Source organism: Podarcis erhardii (assembly GCF_964252035.2).
Source record: "Podarcis erhardii genome assembly, chromosome: 9".
Lineage (NCBI taxonomy): Eukaryota > Metazoa > Chordata > Lepidosauria > Squamata > Lacertidae > Podarcis > Podarcis erhardii.
The window spans coordinates 59,098,742-59,120,153 of NC_138512.1; the positions used below are offsets into that span (position 1 = coordinate 59,098,742).

Here is a 21,412-nt window from a genome sequence, read left to right on the forward strand (position 1 = left end):
ATTAATAGGAGTACATAGCCCCATGCCTGTAACTGAATAAGAAAAGAAACTATGTAGCTGTATGCTGTGTGTCTAGCAAATATTTGGTTGTGTTGTGCATGGAATTGCCAACTTCATAAGCTACCTGGCTGTTAAAATCAGAGTTAGTTTTAAGACTTCCAGTTCTTCTGTGTCAGGAAGTTGCTCCCCCCGCCCTTAGTTTTGGCTCTGAATGTACTCCTTCCTCTCCAATAAGCAATTTTCACTGGCAGCTTTGGAAAGCACAGATGGATGCCCAGTGCCCACAAACTAATCAGGGCACATCTGGGAAAGCCCCAAACTACATTCATAGTAATTAGCAGAGAGGCCACCACAACCCCTGTGAATCAATGTACTGATGAGGGCTTGCGGGACTGACAATAAGCAGAGGTGCAGGAAGGTTAATAAGAAACAGTATGGGTGAACAGGTCATGGTTTGGATAAAAGTGGGGGAGCAAATAAGGAGCCTTTTGTCAATAAATGCAATGGTATTTTTTGGCAAATATACTTCCCAGACTGTCAAGTGACTCACAGCACAGACACCAAAGTACAAAGGTAGCATAGGAATCTATGCTCACATCCATTGGCACCACCAAGGCCAGAATGCTGTGGGGGAGGGGGAGAAACTAATGTGATCACATGTTCATGCCAAACTACCAAACGCACACTTCCTGAACCAATAAGCAAACCAAAATACAGCTCTCCTTTGAAATCTGTGCTTCTCAGAATTTTGAAAAGAATGCATATGAAAATGTGTACATGACTGAAAAGCGCAGGCAAAAAAATACGTTATGTGACAATAACGTACATAAATGGATTCTATTAGGGTGAAACTGCCTACAAGAATGCACCCGCTAAGCAAAATGGAACACAAATGTGACTAGTAAGGGAAATGCATGCAAAAATGAGTATCAATTTTCATGCAGCCTTCTTTTCTTCGCCAAGAAAAAGCAAATGTATGCAAAAATGGAGCAAAACAAACTGAAGATAGATCCATGCTTCCCTAGATTGCTGCCATTCATGAACCCTGTTGCACAGAAAACTCAGAGAATGAGGTAGATTATCCTGCGTGGCTCGAACCCTGCACATTCCACACTGTAACATTTAATTGCACATCCCACTTGCTCCCCTCTCCTCTAAACCCACTAATTTATGTGCTCAGTTATATAACAGGATCAGGATCCCAAGTGTCCATGCAGGTTATCCGCCAAGCTTGGAAGGAAGAATGATGTGAAAGATGGACAAGATATGAAAACCAGTTTCTGAGCAGCTTCAGCAAGGGCAAAACTCATTATGTTCCCTGTAACCCACTAACCACCCCACATATGATCTCCTGCATATTCATTGTCTCATAGCTCAGATTTTCCCCTTGAAGAGAATCATCTGAACCTGACTTTATGGAAACTTAATAGCTGTTATTTAAGAGGACTATCCACCTTTGGTCCCCCACCCTGCACTCAGCTCTCACCTTTGGCACCTAGAAGCTGTCAGCATGCGACAGTGGCCAAACCCTGGGAAACAGCTTTGACTGGCTGGCTAAACCAGGTGAAGGTAGCCAATGGGTCTTCCCCTGCATGCAAAGACAGGCTCTGGTGGATTGAGCAGACAAGACCAATAGGAGGTCCAATGGTCAGGAAGGCGTTTTCTGTACATGCTGTAGAGGGAAATGAGTGGCAGAAGGGCTCATCAACCTGGGAAGGCAGCCTATCTAGGAGAAGGAAAACTCTGATCATAAAATTCTGCTTCAGGAGAATGAGAAAGGCTTCAGGAGTAAACCCTGAGAAAAAACCTGCAGAAAAAAGGCTAAGGAGTATACCCTACATGAATCCCAGTACCTCCATGAAGTTAAAAGGTAAAGGACCCCTGGACAGTTAAGTCCAGTCAAAGGTGACTATGGGGTGCAGTGTTCATCTCGTTTTTAGGCTGAGGGAGCCGGTGTTTGTCCACAGACAGCTTTCCGGGTCATAACTAAACTGCTTCTGGTGCAACGGGACATTGTAACGAGTGCCAAAGTGCATGGAAATGCTGTTTACCTTCCCGCCACAGCGGTACCTATTTGTCTACTTGCACTGGTGTGCTTTCAAACTGCTAGGTTGGCAGAAGCTGGGACAGAACAACAGGAGCTCAGCACAATTGCACAGGTTCAAACCACCAACTTTCTGATCCTCAAGCCCAAGTGGCTTGGTGGTTTAGACCACAGCGCCACCTGTGTCCCCTTTACCCTTTTACCACCATGCACACTGCCCAGGAGAGGTCACTTCAGTGCTGCAAACACAGCAAAAACAATGTGGGAGGAAGCAGTTATGAGTTACTGGTCTCTGCAGCCACAGCAGGCGCTGTGATTCTCCAGTAGATTGACTTCAACCCCAGAGGTGCACGTCATTGTCTTTTGAGACAGAAGGATGTCAACAACAATTTGCTGTTGTCGCCAGCAGGTTCCAATGTGAGTTACAGCAATTCAAAATTCAAAATTAAAAGCAGTTAAAACAGATTAGAGGCACAGGAATAGGGTGGGCCCTGAAAACACATGTCTCGGGTGTCAAATGTCAGGGTAAAGAGATGCCTCTTCAGCATTTGCCAAAAGCTGTATTGTGAAGAAGCCAGACACACCTCTGTATGATGTTTTGAACATCTTTTTTATTGCACACTGCTTTGAGACTTTCAGGAAGAGCAGTCTAAACATGTTGTCAATGCATAAAGGGCATGGTATTGGCAGATAACAAATTGTGTAGGGGAGCCATTGATACACCATGCTTGGGGGAGTTGCTCCACGTCAGGAAATTGCTGTTGTGTGAAATGGCCTTTGGATTTCAACCTCCTAAGGGTATAGCCCTGCCTTTGGCCAGAGCTGTGTAAACTGTTATGCTTCCTTATGCAGTAACAACAGTTAATAAAAAGTCGTTGCTTGCCAGTAAGTGTACCTGTCTCATCAGTGCAGTCTCGCCTGATTAATTAAACAAAGGTACATGTAGAAAGAAACATTCCAATGCCCAGTATTGGGCTCAAGCAGGTCCAAAAGGCTCATTGGACCCATCATTTTCTCAAACTAAACTAGGCAGCTGGGTAAGAAGTAGAAGAACAAAGCATGTTATGGATTTTTCTCCACGTCATGCAGGCCCTACACTGGTCCATGCTCTAATGAGTATGGCAATCATTGCACTTAAATGGCTCTTTTGCTAACCACCAGGACACCATTTCAAGGTCTATTATGGAGGACTGTCAATGGGCTGATTTGCATTAAGCTACCAGTAACAGGTTTCAAAAGTGCATTTTAGCTGGAATCTTGATGCCTGCACATAGCAAATTGTCTTCCCTTGCTGAACATTAACTACACCGGAATCAGTGTGAGCTAAAAAGAAAAAGAGATATCTCCAGTCCAGGAAAACTTGGGAAAGAAATGTAGCTGCCCATAGAGTACTTTGCTACCCATAACGGTGGTGATCCTGTGCATGCTTATTCAGAGATAAGCCCCACTGTATTCAGTGGGACTTATTGCCTCCTAAGAGTCTTTAGGATGGCAGCCTCAATAAGAGATTCTCAAGTTTACCATTACAAGTTTCTCTCAAAAGGTTCAGATGACCCCTTCATGCATGGAAATATTGTGGAAGAATGGTCCTGGGGTGGTGTGAGCTAGCCCCATCCCTGCAGCCAATGTGCCCAGAAGATCATGTTGGATGGTTCCCTATGAACATACCAAGGTACACACATCCCTACACAACGGGGGAACTCTGGTCTAATCAATGTATGCATGTGTGTGTGTGTGTGTGTGTGTGTGTGTGTGTGAACTCTCTTCAAGCCATACCACTTAAGATAGTGGCTTGGAACACAAATACCTGAACAAGCACCTACTCTCATATCAACCTGCCCATCTTTCGTTGGGTATAAGCAGCCTTGCATGCCTTGCACAGCAGAGTGCACAGTTGAGACTAACAGATAGGGGAAAATACACTTTGTGGTTTCCCACCAAACTCTCAAGCTCCACCCTCTCTCATTCTCTTGCATGAAGCAGCCATGAGAAACTAGCTCCCATATACACATGCATCTCAATGATGTAAGTGTCTGTACATGGACACCACACTGCAATGACTCAACAACCATTGGGAAAAAAAATCAAGGACAAGACGTGTAACATTGTGGAACAACTGTCTTATGAATGACATTAAACAAATAATAATATAGCATATTTATGAGCACTTGCAAGTAAGTCAGAACTGGCCAAAAAGAAAAAAGAAAACCCAAGATGAATGGCAATGGTAATTAAAGGTAAAGGGACCCCTGACCATTAGGTCCAGTCATGGCCGACTCTGGGGTTGTGGCGCTCATCTCGCTTTATTGGCCGAGGGTTCCGGTGTACAGCTTCTGGGTCATGTGGCCAGCATGACTAAGCTGCTTCTGGCGAACCAGAGCAGCGCACGGAAACGCTGTTTACCTTCCCGCCGGAGCGGTACATATTTATCTACTTGCACTTTGACGTGCTTTTGAACTGCTAGGTTGGCAGGAGCAGGGACCAAGCAACGGGAGCTCACCCCGTCATGGGGATTCGAACCACTGACCTTCTGATCGGCAAGTCCTAGGCTCAGGTGTTTAACCCACAGTGCCACCCACGTCCCATGCAATGGTAATTACAAGCTTACAATATGCAGTCATTTGAAACAGAGGCACATGAGGCCACCACCTCACACTTAAGCTAAGCAGGTTTGGGTCTGTTCAATGCCTCTGTGCTACAAATTCTAGTGGATAACAGCAAATTCAAGTGGATAATTGCAAAAGCAGTTTTGATTAATTTTTGTGTTCTTTGGGGGCAGTTGCTAGGGTAACTCAGAGATTAACTCCCCAGTCTGCTTGCAATTGACTGTAGCCATTTAAGATACCCATTTGGGGATCACTCTTTTAGCACTGAACAAAAAATGATTCACCTTTATGTTATCTCAGTGCAAATTATTTTTTTATTTGAATACTGGATAAGAGATATGACTTGAAATTCAAACTTTGCATATTTAAGGTGTAGCTACGGGAGGCAATTAAATATCCGGTGGGCTTCTTTTAAAAAAGAAAAGAAAAGAAAGAAAAATGTGTTTCGGGGGTTTTGAGTCAGATAGTCTAATCCTATCATCCCACCATTTTTCTGGTTGAAACTGCCAATCCAAAGCTGCCAGATGAGGTAGACTATATAGGGCTGGATCCAGAGAAGTATGTATAAAATTGCAATTGTGTAATTGTGCTTTCTTGCACCCCTCTGCAGACCACTATGCTCCCTCAATCCACTCAAAGGTCTGTAGCCTTATTGGAGTTCACCGATTGGGTCTGCGTTGCGCCCAGACAGGAGGAAGGAAGTCAAATGACGCCGAGGGTTGGTTCAGAGAAAGAGTTCTTTATTTCTGCTCTCCAGAACAGCAGAAAGGCACCTGCATGGTGTGTCCACAGCAAGTCCAAAGAATGAGACATTTCATGCAGTATATATATATCCTCCAGGCACCCTCTTCCTCCTTCCCCAGGACTCCAACCACGTCAGCCTATGTACGCAAGTTGACATCACATATGTTCCTGCTCCGGCACTCTTAACCATAAAAGGGATTTCCTTCCTGCACTCCTGACCACAAAAGAATATTCCTGTTCCTACTCCTATCTTGGAGCCAGAGGTCACCATCTCCAAGAACACGCTCTGGCACTGTTCCCAGACTGGGTCTGTGCGTCTTTTGTGGTGAGGATATAAGATAAGGCACAGATGCGTCTGTGTCTATTCTACTGGTAGAGTCAAGGCCAGCCTTGCCGTCACAAACAGATAAAGGAGAGAGCTGTGTTCTTGTTAGGCATTTGCTCAACAGCTCAAGTTTATGTATTTTAGCTAAGGAAAAATAGGGATTTTGGTGCAGTTTAAAACTGCCTGCACAGTCAGTTTTGGGTTTGGGAAACCCATTCCTTCAGGTCTAGGGACCCTCTAGAATAGTATGGCTTGGGCTATTACTTTTGGTGCAGAGGATGTCTCCCTGCACTGTGGTCCAAATTCAAGTCTGTTACTATTTCGTGAATGTTTAAGTAGAGATGCTGAAGAGCATCATAAAATCTTGGCCTATCAGCCCATTAACACTTCAGAAACTGTGTAGTCAAAAAGCTGCTGGTACAGGAATGATGGAAGAGGTTTTCTCCCCTTATGTGTGGGAATTGCATAAAGGTTGCAGAGGTCTAGTTGAAGGTGATTAAAATGATTAGGCACAAGGGGAGAAAGTCAGTTGTTACCAATGTTATTCTTCAGGTTTATGCTAAAGATCATGTCAAAATACCTTCCTATCGATTCACTGGCAATATGTTGTTGACTGTACAGATCTCAGCAGATATAAAATAAAGCTCTGCTGCAAATCCCATCACTTAAGGAATGGCTAATGAATTGTGGAGTACTGCCAAATTGGCTAAATTAAAACAATTTGTTCATACTAGACAAAACAAACATCTATCCAGAGGGAATTTGCATATCAAATTTGTTTCTGGTTTTTTTGCTTTTTGTTTTAACTAGCCTAGTTATTTTTTTAAAAGAAAACTCTAAGTCAGTATTCACACACTAATAGCATGACAGAGTGTGGTGGTTTACAGGAACCAAGGTAACCTGTTTACACACGTGTCTCCCTCAAAAGGAAATGCAGTACCAACAAAAGGGGAGAAAATAGGACAAAGATTTCCATAGGCTACTTTTTTCGTAAATTTGGAAATAAGTGCTGGCATCCATCTGTCATGAGAGACAATGGAGTGTGCCTCCGGGGGTGAAGTCAAACTGTGGGAGAATCACAGCATAATTATTGTAATTTAAATAGTAATACAATATATCTCACCTTGATGGGGAAGACTGTGATCAGGTGACCTATGGACGCTCTTCAGAGCAAGCATGAATGAGCTTAGGATTGATGGACAAGGCTTCTCTCCCTCTCCCTCCTAATTATGGTTCTTTATCTTTAAACTGGACTTGGGTCAGATAATAATAATAATAATAATAATAATAATAATAATAATAATAATATATTATTTATACCCCGCCCATCTGGCTGGGCTTCCCCAGCCACTCTGGGTGGCTTCCAAAAAAATACTAAAACACTGCAATACATCAAACATTAAAAGCTTCCCTAAACAGGGCTGCCTTCAGATGTCTTCTAAAAGTCTGGTAGTTGTTATTCTCTTTGACATCTGGTGGGAGGGCGTTCCACAGGGCGGGTGCCACTACCGAGAAGGCTCTCTGCCTGGTTCCCTGTAACTTGGCTTCTCGCAGTGAGGGAACCGCCAGAAGGCCCTTGGTGCTGGATCTCAGTGTCCGGGTAAAACGATGGGGATGGAGACGCTCCTTCATATATACTGGACCGAGGCCGTTTAGGGCTTTAAATGTCAGCACCAACACTGGGTATGTTCTCTGACATCCTTTAAAAAGAGAACTGTCCTCTACAATGTAGGACACATGACCACACCTAGATTTAGCTATAGTTGGAGGCAGTTGTGTTTTCAAATTCCAGTTGCTGAAAACTGCAGGGAAGAGAGAGTGCTCTTGTGCTGAGAATCTGCTTTTGACCATCCCATAACCATCTGGCTGGCCATGGAGAACTTAATGCTGGACCAGATGGGCCATTGGCCTGATGCAGCAGGCTCATATTATGTCCTTCTGAGCAAATTGCAAAAGACCTTGGAAGAACTGCAGCTACCCTAACCACCACTTTTTTAAAATTAAAAAAAAATATGGGCTATTAAGGGAAGAGAGGAAGGTGTCCTGTACTGAGTCAGAACATTGGTCTATCTCAGTTGTTGCTAGACTCCCATAATCCCTGACCATTATACTAGCAGGGCCTGATGGGAGTTGTAGTCCAATGACAATTGAAGGGCATCACATTAGCTATCTCTAGTTTATCTAGCACATGGGTAGGCAAACTAAGGCCCGGGGCCAGATCCAGCCCAATAGCCTTCTCAATCCACCCCGCAGACGGTCTGGGTATCAGCGTGTTTTTACATGAGTAGAATGTGTGCTTTTATTTACAATGCATCTCTGGGTTATTTGTGGGGCATAGGAATTCATTCATTCCCCCCCCCAAAAAAAATAGTCTGGCCCCCCACAAGGTCTGAGGGACAGTGGACTGGCCCCCTGCTGAACAAGTTTGCTGACCCCTGATCTAGCACGATCATTCTTGACACTAACTGTCAGTGGCTGGCTAGGATTTCAGACAGGTGTCTCCCCTAGCCCTATCTAAAGTTGTTTGGGATTGAAGTTGGGACCTTGTGCATGCAAACCAGATGTGCTACCACTGAGCTGTGGTCCTTAAGGCATTATGGACATAGCTGTCAATGTTTCCCTTTTTTAAAGGGAAATTCCCTTATTCCTCGCAAGAAAAGGGAAAAGTTGACAGCTATGGTTATGGAGACTTAGAAATATTTGGAGGTAAATTGGGGAAATTTGCCTAAGACAAGAAGAAAGGCTTACTTTTCATCTCTTCTACATCTACTCTTGTAACAACCATACTGCCCCAAGAGGAAGGGATGCCATGTGTTTGGGCAGTGGCAGAGTTGGGCTTCAGTGGTAGAAGAGGATGGTTCAAATTGTTGCGTGGAGGATGGGCACTGCCAAGAATCCCTGCACCGTTCAGCCTTTGAGACAGTTTTCCTGGGCTTTCAAAGTTTGCTTCTGAGCCTAGCTTAGGAGAAGTTCGCCATATCATTAGACCTGTACATCTTGAGTTGTTCCATGGCAGAAAAATCGAGCACTGCTATTGATGTTAAAATAAGCCCCAGGTTCAAAACCACTTGCATTATGTATGAGGACCAGCTTTAAAACTCTAATGGGAAAATTCCTGGAAGGATAAGATGGAATCGTTAAGTTTGGCTCCAGGCCACAAGGAAAGAGTGACTGCTTTTCCATATTCCGCTGCATTATATTAGTACAGTGAAACGAAAGCATTCTGCAGTCATAAACAAATGAAAATAGCATAGATCAGCTATTTTCCTTTCAGCTGGTGAGTTCCAACCTCACAATTTCCAGAGGACCTGTAGTTCTAGCCTAACATTTGGTTGCAGTTTGCAATAAGATTTCTAAGGGGGGGGGGGGAGGTGTTAGCCAACTCCTTTTGAGCCTATTGCCCAAGTCAAATCCAAAGTATTATGGACCTATGGATCTCCTGATGCTCTTGGACTCACTCCAATTCTCATTAGCCCCTGTCAGGATGGCCAATGGTCAGCGATGATGGGAATTGGAATCCAACAACATGTGATGGGTCACAGGTTCCCCACCCCTGTATAAAGGTAAAGGTAAAAAGTAAATGACCCCTGGACAGTTAAGTCCAGTCAAAGGTGATTACTGGGTGTGGCGCTCACCTCGCTTTTCAGGCCAAGGGAGCCGGCGTTTGTCCACAGACAGCTTTCTGGGTCATGTGGCCAGCATGACTAAACCGCTTCTGCAAAACTAGCCATGTTTTTTTAAAAAAGCAGCGAGCAAAAGGGGAGCCATTTTGCCCACCTACGTTCCTATCCACCACCACCATTCCAAGCAACAGATTCTCATCTGAGGACTTCTAGCTCAAATCGAGCTCCAGAGCACAAAATCTTGTGCTGCAGTCTTAGTAGGTATGCATAAGAACATAAGGAAGACCCTCCTGGATCAGACCAAAGGCCTGTAAAATCTAGTTGTGTTTCCACAGTGACCAATCAGATGCCTATGCGTAGACCACATGAGAACAATGACCCACTGCCACTGTTGTTGCATTGTTCAAATATGTAAACTAAGTGGAAAAAACTTCCCAGCTTTACTGAAAATCGTTCTGGCAAGAGCACAAAATCCTGCCTTTTAGTCAAAAACTTCTGGCAACCGGCCTAGAGGTCTGAAACCCAGCTAGGCTCGGTTTCCTGCCTGCCTGGTTGGTTGGCAAACTGAAATGAACACCACAGGAAGGTACTATAGGACAAACAGCTATAATTGCCTCAGACCTAAGAACTAATCTAAATACTACGAGGGAAGGCATTTTTTAAAAAATGAAGGAACAGGAACCCTTGTGTTGAACTGAAAGTTTTTTGGAGAGGATTTTCAGTTTGAGTTGGGTGGGGGTGAAAAGGGCTACCAAAGCTGGGGGCAATTTTCCATGGGGAATTTGTCAGAGGATTAATGGGATTCAGGAAGGGGGCATTTTCATTAGAGACATAATGAAAATTTCATTCACAGACATTGCCGCCACCACATTCTGTGATGAAATGTAGTTGTTTAAAAGGAGTGGATTAGGATCCCACCAATGGTAAGCCCATTCCTGCAACCCCTTTATAGAATTAATCACCTTGAAATATTGTCTAACCCTGCTCCATTGTCTAACACGCCCCCCTCCATTTTTAACCTGCAAATGGGATAGTGAAAGGAGGGGTGGGAGAAGACATTTTCATTCAGCACTATATATTAGAAAAACAAAACAAAAGAGCAACACTAGGGGTGCCAGTCACTGTGACTGGAATGAAAATAAGTTTTCAATACAGTACCACAAACAGGACAACCTATGCTCATTTTTTTAAAAAAAACAAAACAAAAAACAAATAACTCTGATCATTTAAATCAGGGGTTGGGAACCATACCCACAACCCAGTCACACACTGCACTGTCACAGTGTTGCTTAGCAACCAGGCAGTGTGGCAAAATCTCTTTCAGTGAGGTAGAATGTGCTCTGATTGGCTGTGTATTTCTGATAGAGTTTTTCCTCTGCAAGTTTGGCTGAATGCCTCCCTTCTCTATACAAGGCCTGATCTAAGAAAGACAAAACCTCTCTGTCCCTTTCTCCACCAATTATACACTGGTTTTGTTCAGTTTGCTCAGTAAAGTGCTATCAGGACTTTTCTTTCTGGACTCCATGTGCCTTAGCTAGCATGAGCTATGATCTACAAAATCCCCCCTGTCATTTTCAATACACTGTCATTTTCAACCTCAGCTTTGGGAAGCAAAGCCTTTCTTTATTTCTCAGGGTTGCATCAAAGAGACAGGAAGCTTACCTGTTATACACTGAACAATCTGCATGATGTGGTTTTTAACACGTACAACAATATGGTGGCTTCCATCCCCTGCACCCCCACATTTTTTTTTGCTTTAACTGTGGATTTATGTTCTTTGTACTTGGATCCCATCCACACCATTTCAGTAGAGAAACAGGCCCTGCCTTACACTGCGTGAGGCCAGCCTAGATGAACTCCCATAATAAGCTCACATGCCGGGCAAGCTGTTCTTTCTCCTTTCCTCCTTCTGTGATTAAGAAATGAATATGGACATTCTGGCTGCATAATGCAAGAAGCTGAGAAGGAGATAAATGTCTTTGGCAACACCAGTCCACTTAGGGGGCACAAGTGCATTTATGTCTCATTGACTCCAATGTGAAAGGTCTGAGCACAGGCTCTGTTTCCTTTCCCATTGAAATAAGTGGGAATTTAAGTCTGCAATCCCACACACACATCTCTGGAAGAAAGCCCTATTGATCTCAATGGGACTGGTTCCTCAGTAGACATGCATAGAATAAAAACCTCGAATTAGCATCCTATATCCTTTTAAATGTGTTTTGGGGGAGTCATTGGTTTGCTTTGCATTTGTTCTTGTTTTCAGAATGGACTTCGTGTTTCTATCTTGCATTCTTATGCTGTAGATTGCCCTGAGATCTTCAGATAAAGGGTGATATACGGATTTAATACATAATAAAATAAAATAAAAGGTGCTTAACTTTGGATGGATCATGCCTACATCTTTTAAAGGGAAAACAATATCCTATTATGTCATGAAAAATTACACAGTTGTACAAAGCCTGTTTCTTTATTTTCATGAATACTGTATATCTGCCACCCCACAGGCTGGCATTGCAAATTTGGACCATTTAATCTGGAAAAGTGATTATTCATTTATAGTCCACCTTACCTTCCTCAAATAAGGCCAAGGTAGTGTAAGTGGTTCTCCACCACCTCATTTAATCCCTACAACATCCCTGTGAGGTAGGTAAGGCTGAGAGGCAGTGATTGGCCCAAGAGCACCCAGTGAACTTCATGGCTGAGTGGAGATTTGAACCCTGGTTTCCCAGGTCCTAGTCCGATGGTCTAACCACTGCGCCACACTGACTCTCACTGCAATCGCTGCAAGTGGATCCAAGTCATTACCGCACACATCTCACAAAGCACGGAGACCTGGAACAATACATATTCTTATGGAACTGGGCTGTTATTCTATGCTACATGCACCATTAGCAGAAATTCAGTGTGTGGAAGTAAAAGCCAACATATATCTGATTATATCACTGTCTCCTTCTTGTTCAGACATCCAAATGCAAATTCCACAGCAATGAATATGCTCCCCTTTCTTTAGGAAAATCAATATTCCTGGAATCCCTAAATAGGACAGTTGCCCCCACCTCTTTTGAACCAAACTGGCTGCACTGTGAGTTTGTAAGAAGTTAGTTACACATATTATATGAGTTCTATGGATAAGTAGGTACTTACTGACAATTCGGTGATGATTTTCTGAATCTCCTTATAGCCATACTTTTCTGCAATACATGCTGGGGTTTCTCTGTACTTATTGGCTATCCCGCAAGCCCGAATTGCATCAGGACATTGGAGAAGAAAAGCAGTAAGCTTCTTTAATCCAAATTTAGCTGCACAGTGGAGAAGAGTAGGAAGCTCTTCCAAATGTGAGTCTGCATTGGGTGAAAAGGCATAAACAAAACTTTCAAAAAAATTTATTTTACGTCTATAGTTCATATTGCAAATTTGAGTGTATGGGGAAGGGCATTCACAAATGAAGGAGTCATGTGGTATGGTAGACAATGGACTTGGGAGACCCACATTCAAATGCCTGATAAGACATGATGTTATGTGGGTGACGTTGGCCCTGCCTCACACAGCTGTTGTAAGGGTAACTTGGGGAAAATCTCATGCTCTTTGGAGAGCGAAGAGGGGTGCAAATGTGATAAATGAAGAATAAAAAAAGCTATGGTTCAGGGGTCGGCAAACTAAGGCCTGTGGGCCGGATCAGGCCCAATTGCCTTCAGGATCCGGCCTGTGGATGGTCCGTAGATCAGCGTTGGGATTTTGCGCCATTCAATTTCTCCCCCTCTCCCTCACCCCCCCTCCTCCTGGCTTCTCACCACTGTTAAGTTGTGGGTGAACATATCAGACGACACAGCGATTCTTCAGACAGCTCTTGTTTATTCACAGGCTAGAACAGAACTGAACTGAAGGGTTCAGCCAACCTGCTTATATAGAGCTCAACTACAAAGCAACAGTAACAACTTTCTGTAACTATCCAATCCCTGAATGTCACTTTCAGTTCCTTACTTGCATATGTGGACCTGAGTGAAAACTATATACAGTATCCCCCTGTCCCAGGGTGAGAACTTCAGTACATAACACCCGCCCAGCCTCGAGGAGGAAGGGGGCTGGGCTGAGCTGGCTGAGCGCCATTTTAAGCAGCCCCTCTCCAGAGCCAGCCCTTTCATACCACTCATATTCCCTCCGCCACCGCCACCGCCCTGGTGCTCCTGGGGGCCAGAGAGCAGAGGGGACGAGCTCGCTCTGCCTACCCACGGTGGCAGTCCCAGGGAAGGTAGGCTGGGGGTGTGGGTGGGGAGGAGGACTACTTGCCCCCCTCACCTCTTCTTCCAGCTCCCCGCCCCCCGGTGCCACTTCTTCGGCCCGCCACAAGGTCTGAGGGACAGTGGACCGGCCTGCTGCTAAAAATTTTTGCCGATCCCTGCATGTGGTTCAATCAGAACTTTCTAAATTGCCCTCTGTTTCCAGATTAACTATCCTCCTTAGCTACCATCTCTGGGTGTTCATCCTTGAAATGCAAGTCAAAAGCACATAGACTCTACAGTGGTACCTCGGGTTACAGACGCTTCAAGTTACAGACGCTTCAGGTTACAGACTTCGCTAACCTAGAAATAGTACCTCGGGTTAAGAACTTTGCTTCAGGATGAGAACAGAAATCATGCGGCGGCAGTGGGAGGCCCCATTAGCTAAAGTGGTGCTTCAGGTTAAGAACAGTTTCAGGTTAAGAACAGACCTCCAGAACAAATTAAGTTCTTAACCCGAGGTACCACTGTATACTGTAAAAGGATAGGGATGGTGGTGCATGCTCAGGTAGAGGATATCTTAAAAGCTAGTATGGCTGATAATGTGGATTCCTTCATTTTTAAAACGGAGGAAAGAAGTTCTACAATGTAAGCAGGCTATGGATATTTGTTTTAAGTGCACATTTCCCCTTTGTTGCCTAGTTAAACACAACATTTCTAGAGGGGATACGCTGTAATAATTGGGCATATAATAGCTTCGTTCCATGGCACAGAATTACAACTGCAGCTAAAATGTGTGAAGAATATCGGTTTGCTAAGCATCCAGATTATTTAGGGCTGTAATAGTCGCTGAGCATTTGGGGATGAGGTTGTTAAGCACGGCTGCAAAATAGCAGGTCAAGAGCTCAAAGTATCCCTTTTATTTTGTGCCTGGGATGCTTGTGAAGAAGGTAAACTGAAATCAATTGATTGTTACATAGCACTTAATTGTTAACACCTGGAGCAGTGTCAATGGGGAGGGGGGAAGACAGAGTTCTTGCTCAGCATCATTAGGAAGACACATTTTTAAAGACAAGGGATAATTGCACAAAACAATCCACAATAGCATGGGTAGATTTCAGGGTGAAGGCAATGAGGAATGATAACCTGTGTTTTGTTCATAAAACATCTAAGTTACCTTCCCTACCCTAATCGAATGCCCGACATGACACACAATGCAATAAAAGAGCCACACCCAAATGTTCAATTTAGGAACATAGGTAAAAGGTAAAGGGACCCCTGACCATTAGGTCCAGTCATGACCAACTCTGGGGTTGCGGCGCTCATCTCGCTTTATTGGCCGAGGGAGCTGGCATACAGCTTCTGGGTCATGTGGCCAGCATGACTAAGCCACTTCTGGCAAACCAGAGCAGCGCATGGAAACACCGTTTACCTTCCCGCCTATTTATCTACTTGCACTTTGACATGCTTTCGAACTGCTAGGTTGGCAGGAGCAGGGACCGAGCAACAGGAGCTCATCCCATCGCCGGAATTTGAACCGCTGACCTTCTGATCGGCAAGCCCTAGGCTCTGTGGTTTAACCCACAGCGCCACCTGCTGCCTTAAATTGAGTCAGGCCTTTGGTCCATCAAGTTCAGTATGGCCTACACTGACTGGCAGCAGCTCTCCAGGGTTTCAAGCATGAGTCTCTCTCAGACCTACCTCAAGATATCATGGATCAAAACTGAGCCCTCAAGCATACACCCCTAGGGATGGAAGTGATCTGTCAATTTTGATTCTCCCACTTTCTCATTTTTCAGTTTTCCACATTTCTGTAGCAATTAGCTATTTTTTTTTTTAAAACTCCTCATAAAATTTCAGCAGCATGCTAGTGTGATTTTTTCCTATTAAACATATTTTCGTATGCAACTTTGACTAATGTACAGATTCCCCCCCCCCCCCCGCAAGCAGTTTTCCCTAATGTGATGCATTTTTGTTTGCTGTTTTCACTGAAACATTCATTTAAATGCACATTCCCTCCCCCCCCCCATAGATGTGCATTTTGCAAACGTCATTTCGCTGGAGAACTGCATTGTAAAATTTCGAAATGTGAGAATTTCAAAAGATGCCTATGTTTCAGTTGTTTCCCCTTGGGATAGGGACTTGTTTTCTCATTCTTCGTTAAGTGTCGTAGTCACACAGGTACTATATAAACAACAAGAAGAACCTCCAGTTAAATGGATCCCAGAGAGCTGATGTTGAAAAACACCGCCAACAAAAAGTAGGCTAGATCAGGCTTCCTCAACCTCGGCCCTCCAGATGTTTTGAGACTACAATTCCCATTATCCCTGACCACTGGTCCTGGTAGCTAGGGATCATGGGAGTTGTAGGCCAAAAACATCTGGAGGTCTGAGGTTGAGGAAGCCTGGGCTAGAAGGACCAATGATCTGGCTCAATAGAAGACAGTGTCATATGTAAGCCTTTTATCAGAATATTACAGTCCTCTTTTGCACTTATATCCTACTACAGTGGTACCTCAGGTTAAGTACTTAATTTGTTCCGGAGGTCCATTCTTAACCTGAAACTGTTCTTAACCTGAAGCACCACTTTAGCTAATGGGGCCTCCTGCTGCTGCCGCACTGCCGGAGCACGATTTCTGTTCTCATCCTGAAGCAAAGTTCTTAACCTGAAGCACTATTTCTGGGTTAGCGGAGTCTGTAACCTGAAGCGTATGTAACCTGAGGTACCACTGTATTTCAAACTTAATTTGAAGGAGCATAAATACATTTTTAGAGTGCAGTAGATTAAGCAACCTTCACTATAGAAGGCATTTGACCTCCATATGTTGTTAGACTCCAGCTCCCACAAATCCCAAGTAACATGGCCAATGGTCAGGGATGATGGGAACTGTAGTCCAACAAAATCTGGAGGACCACAGGTTTAGATGATATTAGGATGAACCAAGTTGGGGATTTACAGCACATTCCCATGCATGTCTACTCAGTCCAACTGAGTTCATCCAGATAGGTGCATATGGGATTGCAACTGATATTCTTTTATTATCCGCATTTCTCTAAAAAAACAATAAAAAACACCTGCCCCCTAACTCCCCCGCTCTAAGTGTTTCAAACAAAAAAACAGCATTTCATGTAGGAAACGCTAGGAAGCAATATAGTTTGAGCTATTATCTCTAACACGTTTCCTATGTAGAAGAATCTTGCATAATTATATGCAATTAGACCTAACTTTGACGTTTGCCTTCTAGAAAGAAACACCCACAACCCACATATCTCCCCTGTGACGTATGTCCTATGGCACAGAAAGTTTGCTGTGCATGCATCATTGCGCAGTTGATCAGCAGCATCAACTCAGGAGTCAGGCAGTCTTTGCTAAGCACAAGGGAAGGGGAAACAGGGCCGGGCCAGACGACCAAACTGCATTGTCAAATGCTGTATTATTCATTATCTGTTCAGAGGAAGAGGGTCTATGAAGGCAGCAATGAATGCAAAACCTCCTGCTGTGCTCCATATTCCCTGGATCCGATAGCAGGGATGAGGAACATGTGGCTCTCAAGATATTGTAGGAGTACAAATCCCACCAGCACCAGCCAGCATGGCCTATGGTCAGGGATGCTGAGAGTTGTGGTTCAACAACCTCTGGAGGGTCACAGCTTCACCACCACCCTCTGTGCTGATGGTCCTTGAGCCAGGAATTCACATGCTTCTTATGTATTATTCATGTTGTATTTGGTGGCGCTGTGGGTTAAACCACAGAGCCTAGGACTTGCCGATCAGAAGGTCGGCGGTTCAAATCCCTGCGACGGGGTGAGCTCCTGTTGCTCGGTCCCTGCTCCGGCCAACCTAGCAGTTCGAAAGCACCTCAAAGTGCAAGTAGATAAATAGGTACCACTCCGGCGGGAAGGTAAACGGTGTTTCCGTGAGCTGCTCTGGTTCGCCAGAAGCGGCTTAGTCACGCTGGCCACATGACCTGGAAGCTGTATGCCGGCTCCCTCGGCCAATAAAGCAAGATGAGTGCCGCAACCCCAGAGTTGGTCACGACTGGACCTAATGGTCAGGGGTCCCTTTACCTTTACCTAATCCAAAGAATTCAGTCTGTTTTATTTACATGCAAATAATCCAGGCACACATCCCTCCAGTGAAACAAATGAGGAAGCTACTCCAAGCAGAGGAAATGAGCTTTCTTTTCGTATCAGATTGCTTGATCAGTGCACTGATATAATCCTATAATCAAGGGAACTAGGCAGGACCTGGGGCTCCAGATGCAGTTCAGTCCTTTTCTATCCATTGTTTTAACTTAGGTGCAAGTCATTGCTTAACCCTCCCATTGAAAAGTGCTTAAATCTTGTTGGGTGTTCCCTATGACATCCTAACAGAAGGCTTCACTAGGTCACTGCAACAACAATCTTCCTCAGGCATTCAAAATGAACATGTGAAGATGGCAGGGGAGAGTTGTGCATGCAAACCCCACCTCAAGGTCCCCATCCCCACATTATAAGGTCCCTGATTGTTAGTGGATCTCCTGGATAGGGCTATTGTTGTATCCAAACATGCGAAGGTTTTTTTTCTAGACTTATCTCTCGGCTTTCAAAAGCCTCTCCCTTACAAACCCAGTGAGTGGCAAACCCACATTTATTTCAGAGATGTCCTTTATTTTCTTTATTTTCTTCATCAGTTCAAGAGCCAACACATGTGTTTTACTTATTAAGCAAAATGCACATTTTCTTGTTGTTATCTCTTACTGAATGGACAGTGCTTATTTCCCTCCCTTGTTCAGAACCCATTGTAATTACCAATAATTACTACTGTTGACCTTGTAAACCTACATCTTGAGTATCAGCAGAGAGAATCTGAATGCATGTGCAGCAATTATCTCCATAAAAACACAGTTCACCACAGCATGAGGCACTTGCATGATGCTGCAATCCTTTCGAATCCAGATGCTCTGTGTTAAGGAGCCAGCAAGGAACATCTGGAGGCGGGGTTTCAGAGAATCCAGCTATCTTTACCCTACCCCATTCTTCTGCACCTAAAGAGTTACTGGGACTGCAGAAGTCTTACTCCTTGAGTCTGTTCTTAATTGCAACACGGCTAAAATGCATTTGCTGTCCTGAGTCCTCCTCAAAAAAATTCTCTGCTACTGATTCTGAGGTTGAATTTGGAACACTGAACATTCAGAGTTGGTGCTTGATGTACATTGCATTTATTTAGTCACAGCAGAAATTGTTATGACAGGTGGGATGTATTTGGAGGAAGAACATATGAGTGAAGAAAGCTGCCTTCTTCTGAGTCAGTGCATTGGCCCACCTACTTCAGTCGACAGTGACTAGCAGTGACTCTTCAGGGTTTCAGACAGGAACGTTCCCAATCCAGCTACGATCCCTATCTCTTCTAAAACACAGTGGCTCCAGACAGGGGCTCAGGAGCAGAGGCACAGGAGAGGGAGGAAATGGAGAGCGAGGGGGAGGAATCCGAGGGGAGTGTAGGCAGTGACAGTGGTCAGAGGGATTCCATGAGCCTCTCCAGCGAATCGGAAGATTCACAGAAGGGAGCGCCGATGGCCAGGGCAAGGGGGGTGCCAAGGGGGAAACCCCAGAAGGAAGGGGCCAGCGGGGACTCCCAGAGCAGCAGTTGGAAATCAGGACCAGCTTCCCCACCAGAGCGCAGTGGGGGGGAGGAGTCCCAGGCATCGGGACCAGTGTTCTCACCACCAGCGAGAGGAGATGAGTCAGGATTGACCACGCCTCCATCAGAGAGCGGGGAAACGTTCAAGAGGAAAGTTACCGGCTGGGCGCGCACGCCAAGTTCAAATGTACAGGCGAGCGGCACAGCAGGTAGCCTGGATAGGGAACCAGGTCCTAAAGCCCGCCGGAAGGAGGGGCAAGACTCAGGGGGGTCAGCGTCAGAAGAGTTCAGAAAGGATGAAACCCCAGGGGGCAGAAGGACCCAGAGCAGGAAAGAACAACGGAAGAGGTGGAGTAAGGCTAGAGTCTTAAACTGGTGCCTAGGGGGCGGAGACTCAGATGGAGCTTCGCCAGTCTAGGTTCTAAGACGTAGAGTTGCACGCTGCGGTTTGGAAATGGAAACTAATCTTCAATAAAGACTTTTATACGTTATTACTGACTAGCGTTGGTCCTCTGTGAGCTGGGACCTAGAGGCAACTCTGACACTATCCATCGTGAAATTGAACCACACAATGCTTCTTACCTTTGGGACAGTTTAAAACATGGAGTACAATGGGTGCTCAAGAAGTTGGTCAGGTGTTTGGTAGGAGCACAGAATGCAAGTGTGAGGGACCCATGACCCTCCAGATCCTGCTAGATTCCAATTCCCATCATCCCTGACCACTGGCTGGGGCTGATGGGACTTGTAGCTTAACAGCATCTGGAGGACCATAGTTTCCTCATCCCTCAGCGTTGGGCTTAAATAAGACATGATTGTCACTCTCATTGTGACATCCAGTCATTTGTCACTTTCCAAAGACACAGGCATGCTCAGAAGATGCCTCCCCCCGATAGAATGTCTTAGCTCATTATACGTATTGATTTAGTATTGATTATGAATCCCCTGCCCATGAGAAACCACCATACATTCAACTTTTAGCTCAACCTGCAACAAAATGCCACATTGAGGAGCTCAGCCATTCAACCAGCCCTGTCCTTTTCTAGGATTCACCAATTCATTCTCCCCCTTTCCTTTTCTGTTTCCCCTCAAGGGAGCACTCCATGTCCTTTGGCAACTGAGCATGTTTAGTCTTCATTGGCTTGTTTTTTATCTCTCCCCCCCCCCTCCTGGAGTCCTGCTAAGACTTTCTCTTTCTGCATGGATGCTTTGGGCTACATACAGGTCAGTAAGTTCCTTATTACTGTATCTGAATGGACACCCTAAGAAAGGTCTTCTTTGGCAACCGAAGAGAGTAAGGAACTATATACAATACTTACCAGTCTGTCGATGATGATCCATGACTTCATTTGGAAAGGCGCTGAAATTGTGAGAAATGATTGGACTTTTCAATAAGAATGTGAGAAGATTATCCACTTTCTCAGCAGAGGAAAACTTGGAAGCCTGTGTAGTGAGGAGGAGAGAAGAGAGGAGAGTAATATGAGGGAAGGTGCACATTCATTTTATCATCCAAAAGCAATATACTGAACAAAAACAAGTTCTTTTTGGGGCATTTTACATCACTGAGGCTGGAAACAGTCAAAGGTTTGAGGTGGTTTGAGAAGACGGATAATTTCCTAGATGGGTTTCAGGGATTACAATGGGCAGAAGATCTCACAGAAGATCACAGTTTCAAGAAAAATGTTTCTGCTTGTGAAGGACCTTCTGGTTACTAAAGCAGCAGTAGCAATCTTCTGTGGAAGAGGTCTTCTGATGCTGAGCCACCTACGCAAGTAGACTTCTCAGCTTCTGAAGGCTGCTCAGTGTCTGAATGGGTTCCTACTTCTTTTGAATGGTTTTGCTCCTTTCAAGAACACTATGAAATCCTGCCAAGCTTGCTTCCAGAGATGACAGTGGGATAAGTGGCTGCACTCTTATTATTATTAATTAAATTTGTATACCACCCTTCATCCATAGATCTCGGGGCAGTTCACAGCAGAAAAATACAAGATAAAAAAGCAAAATACATAATGAAAATGAAAGCAGAACAATAACCCCACAAACACATTTCCAAGCGTGTAGGATATCAATCATCCAAAGGACTGGTTGAAGAGGAATGATTACATCTGGCCCCTAAAGGTGTACAATGAAGATGCTAGCTAAATCTCTCTGGCGAGAGCATTCCACAAACAGGGAACTACGGAAAAGACCCGTTTTCATGTTGCCACTCTCTGGACCTTGTGTAGAGGATGCACA

The 21,412-nt window shown here is 44.6% G+C and overlaps 1 protein-coding gene across 1 annotated transcript in view; it reads right to left on the minus strand.

Moving 5' to 3' along the window:
• Nucleotides 1-21,412, minus strand: part of BANK1 (B cell scaffold protein with ankyrin repeats 1) — a 196,213-nt gene that overhangs the window by 89,992 nt on the left and 84,809 nt on the right. Inside the window, exons 6-7 of the mRNA XM_081876829.1 lie at nucleotides 20,497-20,620; nucleotides 12,487-12,683 (exon numbers count right to left, since the gene is read on the minus strand). Of these exons, the coding sequence (XP_081732955.1) occupies nucleotides 12,487-12,683; nucleotides 20,497-20,620 (321 nt within the window). The remainder of the gene's footprint in view (nucleotides 1-12,486; nucleotides 12,684-20,496; nucleotides 20,621-21,412) is intronic.